An 11022-nucleotide genomic window follows, 5' to 3' on the forward strand; every position below is an offset into this window, starting at 1 on the left:
CAGGAGAGGATTAGATACACGGCTCCACAGACGGTATCACACAGGAGAGGATTAGATACACGGCTCAGCAGACGGTATCACACAGGATAGGATTAGATACACGGCTCCACAGACGGTATCACACAGGAGAGGATTAGATACACAGCTCAGCAGACGGTAGCACACAGGAGAGGATTAGATACACAGCTCAGCAGACAGTATCACACAGGAGAGGATTAGATACACAGCTCAGCAGACGGTAGCACACAGGAGAGGATTAGATACACGGCTCAGCAGACGGTATCACACAGGAGAGGATTAGATACACGGCTCAGCAGACGGTATCACACAGGATATGATTAGATACACGGCTCAGCAGACAGTAGCACACAGGAGAGGATTAGATACACAGCTCAGCAGACAGTATCACACAGGAGAGGATTAGATACACGGCTCAGCAGACAGTAGCACACAGGAGAGGATTAGATACACGGCTCCACAGACGGTATCACACAGGAGAGGATTAGATACACGGCTCAGCAGACGGTATCACACAGGATAGGATTAGATACACGGCTCAGCAGACAGTATCACACAGGAGAGGATTAGATACACAGCTCAGCAGACGGTAGCACACAGGAGAGGATTAGATACACGGCTCAGCAGACGGTATCACACAGGATATGATTAGATACACGGCTCAGCAGACAGTAGCACACAGGAGAGGATTAGATACACGGCTCCACAGACGGTATCACACAGGAGAGGATTAGATACACGGCTCAGCAGACGGTATCACACAGGATAGGATTAGATACACGGCTCCACAGACGGTATCACACAGGAGAGGATTAGATACACGGCTCAGCAGACGGTATCACACAGGATAGGATTAGATACACGGCTCAGCAGACAGTAGCACACAGGAGAGGATTAGATACACAGCTCAGCAGACAGTATCACACAGGAGAGGATTAGATACACTGCTCAGCAGACAGTATCACACAGGAGAGGATTAGATACACGGCTCAGCAGACAGTATCACACAGGAGAGGATTAGATACACGGCTCAGCAGACAGTAGCACACAGGAGAGGATTAGATACACAGCTCAGCAGACAGTATCACACAGGATAGGATTAGATACACGGTTCAGCAGACAGTATCACACAGCATAGGATTAGATACACAGCTCAGCAGACAGTATCACACAGCATATGATTAGATACACGGCTCAGCAGACAGTATCACACAGGAGAGGATTAGATACACAGCTCAGCAGACAGTATCACACAGGATGGGATTAGTTACACGGCTCAGCAGACAGTATCACACAGGAGAGGATTAGATACACGGCTCAGCAGACGGTATCACACAGGAGAGGATTAGATACACGGCTCAGCAGACGGTATCACACAGGAGAGGATTAGATACACGGCTCAGCAGACAGTAGCACACAGGATAGGATTAGATACACGGTTCAGCAGACAGTATCACACAGGAGAGGATTAGATACACTGCTCAGCAGACAGTATCACACAGGAGAGGATTAGATACACAGCTCAGCAGACGGTAGCACACAGGAGAGGATTAGATACACGGCTCAGCAGACAGTATCACACAGGAGAGGATTAGATACACTGCTCAGCAGACAGTATCACACAGGAGAGGATTAGATACACAGCTCAGCAGACGGTAGCACACAGGAGAGGATTAGATACACGGCTCAGCAGACGGTATCACACAGGAGAGGATTAGATACACGGCTCAGCAGACGGTATCACACAGGATATGATTAGATACACAGCTCAGCAGACAGTAGCACACAGGAGAGGATTAGATACACAGCTCAGCAGACAGTATCACACAGGAGAGGATTAGATACACGGCTCAGCAGACGGTATCACACAGGAGAGGATTAGATACACGGCTCAGCAGACAGTATCACACAGGAGAGGATTAGATACACTGCTCAGCAGACGGTAGCACACAGGAGAGGATTAGATACACGGCTCAGCAGACGGTAGCACACAGGAGAGGATTAGATACACGGCTCAGCAGACGGTATCACACAGGAGAGGATTAGATACACGGCTCAGCAGACGGTATCACACAGGATATGATTAGATACATGGCTCAGCAGACAGTAGCACACAGGAGAGGATTAGATACACAGCTCAGCAGACAGTATCACACAGGAGAGGATTAGATACACGGCTCAGCAGACAGTAGCACACAGGAGAGGATTAGATACACGGCTCCACAGACGGTATCACACAGGAGAGGATTAGATACACGGCTCAGCAGACGGTATCACACAGGATAGGATTAGATACACGGCTCAGCAGACAGTATCACACAGGAGAGGATTAGATACACAGCTCAGCAGACGGTAGCACACAGGAGAGGATTAGATACACGGCTCAGCAGACGGTATCACACAGGATATGATTAGATACACGGCCCAGCAGACAGTAGCACACAGGAGAGGATTAGATACACGGCTCCACAGACGGTATCACACAGGAGAGGATTAGATACACGGCTCAGCAGACGGTATCACACAGGATAGGATTAGATACACGGCTCCACAGACGGTATCACACAGGAGAGGATTAGATACACAGCTCAGCAGACGGTAGCACACAGGAGAGGATTAGATACACAGCTCAGCAGACAGTATCACACAGGAGAGGATTAGATACACAGCTCAGCAGACGGTAGCACACAGGAGAGGATTAGATACACGGCTCAGCAGACGGTATCACACAGGAGAGGATTAGATACACGGCTCAGCAGACGGTATCACACAGGATATGATTAGATACACGGCTCAGCAGACAGTAGCACACAGGAGAGGATTAGATACACAGCTCAGCAGACAGTATCACACAGGAGAGGATTAGATACACGGCTCAGCAGACAGTAGCACACAGGAGAGGATTAGATACACGGCTCCACAGACGGTATCACACAGGAGAGGATTAGATACACGGCTCAGCAGACGGTATCACACAGGATAGGATTAGATACACGGCTCAGCAGACAGTATCACACAGGAGAGGATTAGATACACAGCTCAGCAGACAGTATCACACAGGAGAGGATTAGATACACGGCTCAGCAGACAGTATCACACAGGAGAGGATTAGATACACGGCTCAGCAGACGGTATCACACAGGATATGATTAGATACACGGCTCAGCAGACAGTAGCACACAGGAGAGGATTAGATACACGGCTCCACAGACGGTATCACACAGGAGAGGATTAGATACACGGCTCAGCAGACGGTATCACACAGGATAGGATTAGATACACGGCTCCACAGACGGTATCACACAGGAGAGGATTAGATACACGGCTCAGCAGACGGTATCACACAGGATAGGATTAGATACACGGCTCAGCAGACAGTAGCACACAGGAGAGGATTAGATACACAGCTCAGCAGACAGTATCACACAGGAGAGGATTAGATACACTGCTCAGCAGACAGTATCACACAGGAGAGGATTAGATACACGGCTCAGCAGACAGTATCACACAGGAGAGGATTAGATACACGGCTCAGCAGACAGTAGCACACAGGAGAGGATTAGATACACAGCTCAGCAGACAGTATCACACAGGAGAGGATTAGATACACTGCTCAGCAGACAGTATCACACAGGATAGGATTAGATACATGGCTCAGCAGACAGTATCACACAGGAGAGGATTAGATACACTGCTCAGCAGACAGTATCACACAGGAGAGGATTAGATACACAGCTCAGCAGACAGTATCACACAGGAGAGGATTAGATACATGGCTCAGCAGACAGTATCACACAGGAGAGGATTAGATACACTGCTCAGCAGACAGTATCACACAGGAGAGGATTAGATACACAGCTCAGCAGACAGTATCACACAGGAGAGGATTAGATACACAGCTCAGCAGACAGTATCACACAGGATAGGATTAGATACACGGCTCAGCAGACAGTATCACACAGGAGAGGATTAGATACACGGCTCAGCAGATAGTATCACACAGGAGAGGATTAGATACACGGTTCAGCAGACAGTATCACACAGGATAGGATTAGATACACGGCTCAGCAGACAGTATCACACAGGATAGGATTAGATACACGGCTCAGCAGACGGTATCACACAGGATAGGATTAGATACACGGCTCAGCAGACAGTATCACACAGGATAGGAGTAGATACACGGCTCAGCAGACGGTATCACACAGGAGAGGATTAGATACACGGCTCAGCTTATAATGTATTTTTCTTGTTATTTTTCAGGACGTTATATGGGTAAAATGAACAGTTTCTGTCAGAACTACAGGAGCAAAAAATTATATAAATATTTTGATGGAGAAATAAAAAAAATAATCTTCTGTATAAAGGAGGCGGCGGGGACCCACCGTCCAGATTCAGCGATTTATTTTTTATTCACTTATTTTTTTGCTGCATTTGACGTTTTTGGAACCAAATTTCCCCCAATGTCGTCCTGAGGTTTGTGAATTCTTGTGAATAATTAAGAATATCTTTATTTTTGCCTCTTTTTTTCTTGCAGGAAATTACAGGTTTTGGAAAATGAATAATTTATTTTTTTTTTTTCCCGTGTTCATAAAATCATCCCGGAGGGCGAGTCGGAGCGCGTTCACACAGGGGGAATCAGGCGCAGCCGTCTGGAAACCCCAAACTCCCTCCACAACGGCCAAACAAAAAAGTGATTAAAATGACATGAAAAATGCTAAATCCAGATCCGGGGACGCCGCGTCCGTCATGAATTGGGTCATTTTCGGGGATTTTTTTGAGCTTTTATTGTGTCGCCGCCATTAAATTTTTCTGAGCACAAAAAACAATCGTAAAACAATGTCACAATTATAAGAAAGGCGAGAACGCTGTGAGAAAGCTAGGGAGACATTAACCTCACCCCGGCCGCGGCTTCTCGCACACGGAGACTATGGGATCATTTATGGTTTTTCCCACTGTTCACAGCAGTTAAAAAAAATATATGCTGTGTTTAGCCAATGGGGTGTGGCCACATGTGCTGGTAAAATTTACAATATTTACAACTAGAAATTGGCAAATTGCAGCATAAATGATAAAAAGCCCTGAAGCATCTTGTGTAGAACGCTGCAGAATATGACAGCGCTATCTATAATGGAAATGATTGCTGTCCCGGCTGCGACCACCAGATGGCGATGTGAGTACACTCCTGTCTCCAATGTGACAGCAGCTGCATCCTATATACAGACGGCGCTGAGTCACGTGACATCGTAATGTTCTCACCACCAGAGGCGCCGCTGCTCCTCGCTGTCTGACGCTCACTGCGGGCGCCATGTTTGCTGCGTCTGTACATAATATCCAATGTCCCATGGTCTTCGGAAACATGGCCGCCAGCTGCTGAGGATGAGACACTGCTAAACATCTAATTCATCGTGTACTTTGTACAGATCGGAACTGTAGGGAAGAAGGTGAGGAGCCAACAGCTGTGTATATACCACATAGAGGGGGCTGCAGAGTATCACAGCAGGGGCTTAGATACATCATACAGAGTGTTAGAGGATTAGATACACAGCTCAGCAGACAGTATCACACAGCATAGGATTAGATACACGGCTCAGCAGTCAGTATCACACAGGAGAGGATTAGATACACGGCTCAGCAGACAGTATCACACAGGATAGGATTAGATACATGGCTCAGCAGACAGTATCACACAGGAGAGGATTAGATACACGGCTCAGCAGACAGTATCACACAGGATAGGATTAGATACATGGCTCAGCAGACAGTATCACACAGGATAGGATTAGATACACGGCTCAGCAGACAGTATCACACAGGATAGGATTAGATACACGGCTTAGCAGACAGTATCACACAGGATAGGATTAGATACACGGCTCAGCAGACAGTATCACACAGGATAGGATTAGATACACGGTTCAGCAGACAGTATCACACAGGATAGGATTAGATACACGGCTCAGCAGACAGTATCACACAGGGCAGGATTAGATACACGGCTTAGCAGACAGTATCACACAGGATAGGATTAGATACACGGCTTAGCAGACAGTATCACACAGGATAGGATTAGATACACGGCTCAGCAGATAGTATCACACAGGATAGGATTAGATACACGGCTCAGCAGACAGTATCACTCAGGATAGGATTAGATACACGGCTCAGTAGACAGTATCACCCAGGAGAGGGTTAGATACACGGCTCAGCAGACAGTATCACCCAGGAGAGGGTTAGATACACAGCTCAGCAGACAGTATCACTCAGGATAGGATTAGATACACGGCTCAGCAGACAGTATCACCCAGGAGAGGGTTAGATACACGGCTCAGCAGACAGTATCACTCAGGATAGGATTAGATACACGGCTCAGCAGACAGTATCACTCAGGATAGGATTAGATACACGGCTCAGCAGACAGTATCACACAGGATAGGATTAGATACACAGCTCAGCAGACAGTATCACACAGGATAGGATTAGATACACGGCTCAGCAGACAGTATCACACAGGAGAGGATTAGATACACAGCTCAGCAGATAGTATCACACAGCATAGGATTAGATACACGGCTCAGCAGACAGTATCACACAGGATAAGATTAGATACACGGCTCAGCAGACAGTATCACACAGGATAGGATTAGATACACGGCTCAGCAGACAGTATCACACAAGAGAGGATTAGATACACGGCTCAGCAGATAGTATCACACAGCATAGGATTAGATACACGGCTCAGCAGACAGTGTGACACAGGATAGGATTAGATACACGGCTCAGCAGACAGTATCACACAGGATAGGATTAGATACACAGCTCAGCAGACAGTATCACACAGGATAGGATTAGATACACGGCTCAGCAGACAGTATCACACAGGATAGGATTAGATACACGGCACAGCAGACAGTATCACACAGGATAGGATTAGATACACGGCTCAGCAGACAGTATCACACAGGAGAGGATTAGATACACGGCTCAGCAGACAGTATCACACAGGATAGGATTAGATACACGGCACAGCAGACGGTATCACACAGGATAGGATTAGATACACGGCTCAGCAGACGGTATCACACAGGAGAGGATTAGATACACCGCTCAGCAGACAGTATCACACAGGATGGGATTAGATACACCGCTCAGCAGACAGTATCACACAGGATGGGATTAGATACATGGCTCAGCAGACCGTATCACACAGGAGAGGATTAGATACACGGCTCAGCAGACAGTATCACACAGGATAGGATTAGATACACGGCTCAGCAGACAGTATCACACAGGACAGGATTAGATACACGGCTCAGCAGACGGTATCACACAGCAGAGGGTTAGATACACGGCTCAGCAGACAGTATCACACAAGAGAGGATTAGATACAGCTCAGCAGACAGTATCACACAGGAGAAGATTAGATACACGGCTCAGCAGACAGTATCACACAGGATAGGATTAGATACACGGCTCAGTAGACAGTATCACATAGGAGAGGATTAGATACACGGCTCAGCAGAGAGTATCACACAGGATAGGATTAGATACACAGCCCAGCAGACAGTATCACACAGGATAGGATTAGATACACATTTCAGCATCACACAGGATAGGATTAGATACACGGCTCCGTGTCACAGGATAGGATTAGATACACGGCTCCGTGTCACAGGATAGGATTAGATATACGGCTCAGTATCACACAGGAGAGGATTAGATACATGGCTCAGTATCACAGGATAGGATTAGATAGACAGTTCCGTGTCACAGGATAGGATTAGATACACGGCTCAGTATCACACAGGTGAGGATTAGATACACGGCTCAGTATCACAGGATAGGATTAGATAGACGGCTCCGTGTCACAGGATAGGATTAGATACATGGCTCAGTATCACACAGGATAGCATTAGATACATGCCTCCGTGTCACAGGATAGGATTAGATTCATGGCTCAGTATCACACAGGATAGGATTAGATACACGGCTCTGTATCACACAGGATAGGATTAGATACACAGCTCAGTATCACAGAGGATAGGATTAGATACACGTCTCAGTATCACAGAGGATAGGATTAGATACACATTTCAGTATCACACAGGATTAGATACAGGTCGCTCTCGGCTGTCAGTCTCGTGTATCCGCTGTCCTGCAGGTTCGGGTACAGACATGTCGGGGGCGCTCTCTCTGGACTCGGTGACCCTGTTCCAGCAGGATCCTGGCGGTGTGACGTATCGTATCCCGGCTCTGCTCTTCCTCCCGCGTCCCTCCATCTTCTTGGCCTTGGCGGAGAAGCGCTCGTCCCCCGATGATCAGGACGCCCTGTACCTGGTGGTGCGGCGCGGTCGGGTGCAGCGCGGGGAGGTGCAGGTACCGGCTCCTCATGTCACCTCTCTCCGCGTCTGATCTTGTGACTTTCCAACGTCTCCATCTGTTTTGCCTCCTTAGTGGGAAGACGCGATGCCGGTGAGCCACGCCAAGTTACCGGGGCACCGGACCATGAACCCCTGCCCGCTGTACCATCCCGCCACTGACACCGTCTTCCTCTTCTTCGTCTGTGTAAAAAGCGAAATCTCCGAGTTCCGGCAAATCATAACCGGCCGAAATGCCGCCCGGCTCTGCTACGTCACCAGCCGCGACCACGGCCAATCGTGGAGCCTACCGAAAGACGTGACGGAGGAGGTCCTGGGTGAGGACCTGAAGAGCTGCGCCACCTTGGCGGTTGGCCCCGGTCACGGCGTCTGCTCTCCGTCGGGCAGGCTGATCGTGCCCGCGTACCTGTACTACATCCACTCCCGCGTCTGCGGCCTGCCCGTCCCCTGGAAGACCAAGCCCCACTCATTCATCTTCTACAGCGACGACCGCGGAGAGAGCTGGCACAAGGGCAGCGGGCTGTGGCGGCAGAAGACAGGGGAGTGCGAGGTGGCCGAGGTGACCTGCAGCAGCGGCAACGACCTCCTGTACTGCAGCGCCAGGACCGGTCAGCGCTACCGGGTGGAGGCGACCAGCAGCCCCCAGTCCATGGAGTTCACAGATGCCCACTACAATAAAAGCCTGTGTGAGCCGCCTCATGGCTGCCAGGGCAGTGTGGTGAGCTACAGGCCTCCGGAGGCAACTCAGGACGAGGCGGACGGCGGGGAAGAGTCGCCCCTTCAGCATAGCGTCACGTCCTGGCTCCTCTACTCCCATCCCACCAGCAGCCGGGGCCGCGTGGACTTAGGAGTCTACTTGAATAAATCACCCCTTGTGCCGTCCACCTGGACCCCACCGTGGGTCATCAACGAGGGTCCCAGTGGTTACTCGGACCTGGCGGTGTGCCAGGACACTCACTCCTTCGCCTGCTTGTTTGAATGCGGAAAGGACGCGGCCTGCGAAAAGATCGTCTTCCAGAGGTTCACGATGGAAGAGCTGCTGAACAATTCCTCTAAGCCCTAATCACGAGTGTCGGGGCGTCCGCCAAGTCTCCAGGTGCCAAAAGTAACCCAGTGTAGGAATGCACTGAGGGGCCACAAGATGGCGCCATCCACCACTCTCCTGACCCCCGATACACGCTCTCATACTGCTCATTAGATGGTGCCTGATCCCCCCCCCTGTAATTAGCAGCTTCTGTCCACTCCTCTCTGTCGTGGACGCCTTAAAGGGGTCGTCCCATAAACTATATCATCCCCATCCACGTGTCTGATCGGAGCCATCTCTGCCCTGCACCTAATCACCCTCTGGAGCCGTCTCTGCACCTAATCACCCTCTGGAGCCGTCTCTGCCCTGCACCTCCTCACCCTCCGAAGCCGTCTCTGCCCTGCACCTCCTCACCCTCCGGGCCGTGCAGCTGCCTCCATTCTGCTTTTTATGTGTTTTTCATCTGTTTCTTCTTATCTTTTGTTTAGATTTGTGATACATTTTTTTATGACATTTCTCTTCTGTAAATCTCTTTTTCCCGAGTAGTAATTGTTTTGTGATTACTTTCTGCAGCTCATTATCCAAAATAGTTCAGACCATCCTAAATATTGTCTGTTAGTGTAGCAGTAATGAGTGAGTACGACCTCTACACACAGAATACAGCCTTGGTCGTATCCAGACTCCTTTTGTTCCCCTCCAGACTCCTTTTGTTCCCCTCCAGACTCCTTTTGTTCCCTTTCAGACTCCTTTTGTTCCCTTTCAGACTCCCCTGTTCCTCTCCGCGCTCCCCTGTTCCCCTCCGCGCTCCTCTGTTTCCCTCCAGATTCCCCTGTTTCCCTCCAGATTCCTCTGTTTCCCTCCAGATTCCTCTGTTTCCCTCCAGATTCCTCTGTTTCCCTCCAGATTCCTCTGTTTCCCTCCAGATTCCTCTGTTTCCCTCCAGGCTCCTCTGTTTCCCTCCAGGCTCCTCTGTTTCCCTCCAGGCTCCTCTGTTTCCCTCCAGGCTCCCCTGGTTCCCTCCAGGCTCCCCTGGTTCCCTCCAGGCTCCTCTGGTTCCCTCCAGGCTCCTCTGGTTCCCTCCAGGCTCCCCTGTTCCCCTCCAGGCTCCTCTGTTCCCTTCCAGGCTCCTCTGTTCCCTTCCAGGCTCCTCTGTTCCCCTCCAGGCTCCTCTGTTTCCCTCCAGACCCCTCTGTTCCTCTCCAGACCCCTCTGTTCCCCTCGACACTCATCTGTCCTCCAGACTCCTCTGTTCCTCTTTCAGAATCCTCTGTTCCTCTTTCAGAATCCTTTGTTCCCATTTCAGACTCCTCTGTTCCCCTCCAGACTCCTCTGTTCCATTCCAGGCCCCTCTGTATCATTCCAGACCCCTAAGTTCCCCTCCATGCTCCTCTGTTCCCCTCCATGCTCCTCTGTTCCCCTCCATGCTCCTCTGTTCCCCTCCATGCTCCTCTGTTCCCCTCCATGCTCCTCTGTTCCCCTCCATGCTCCTCTGTTCCCCTCCATGCTCCTTTGTTCCCCTCCAGGCTCCCCTTTTCCCCTCCACGTGTCACGAGTGTGTCAGAAGTGACAGACTGTCGCCCTGCAGTTGGTTGTGTTATGGAT

General features: G+C 49.8%; 1 protein-coding gene across 1 annotated transcript; it reads left to right on the forward strand.

The window, feature by feature from the left end:
- Nucleotides 1–4293: 4293 nt before the first annotated feature.
- On the forward strand, nucleotides 4294–10732 carry LOC141190604 (sialidase-3-like). The gene is made up of 3 exons (XM_073661237.1): nucleotides 4294–5462; nucleotides 8180–8394; nucleotides 8473–10732. Exons 2-3 carry the CDS (start codon nucleotides 8194–8196, stop codon nucleotides 9457–9459), a joined length of 1188 nt encoding a protein of 395 aa, XP_073517338.1. The 5' UTR covers nucleotides 4294–5462; nucleotides 8180–8193; the 3' UTR covers nucleotides 9460–10732.
- Nucleotides 10733–11022: the final 290 nt, after the last annotated feature.

Source organism: Phyllobates terribilis, unplaced genomic scaffold (genome assembly GCF_046119375.1).
Source record: "Phyllobates terribilis strain yellow unplaced genomic scaffold, ASM4611937v1 Scaffold_2__4_contigs__length_985480577, whole genome shotgun sequence".
NCBI lineage: Eukaryota > Metazoa > Chordata > Amphibia > Anura > Dendrobatidae > Phyllobates > Phyllobates terribilis.

Bases quoted from the DNA above. Each gene is read 5' to 3' on its own strand.
- LOC141190604 (XM_073661237.1), top strand. From the start codon at position 8,194: ATGTCGGGGGCGCTCTCTCTGGACTCGGTGACCCTGTTCCAGCAGGAT. The intron at 8,395-8,472 runs GTACCGGCTCCT...TTGCCTCCTTAG, and splicing joins TGCAGCGCGGGGAGGTGCAG to TGGGAAGACGCGATGCCGGT.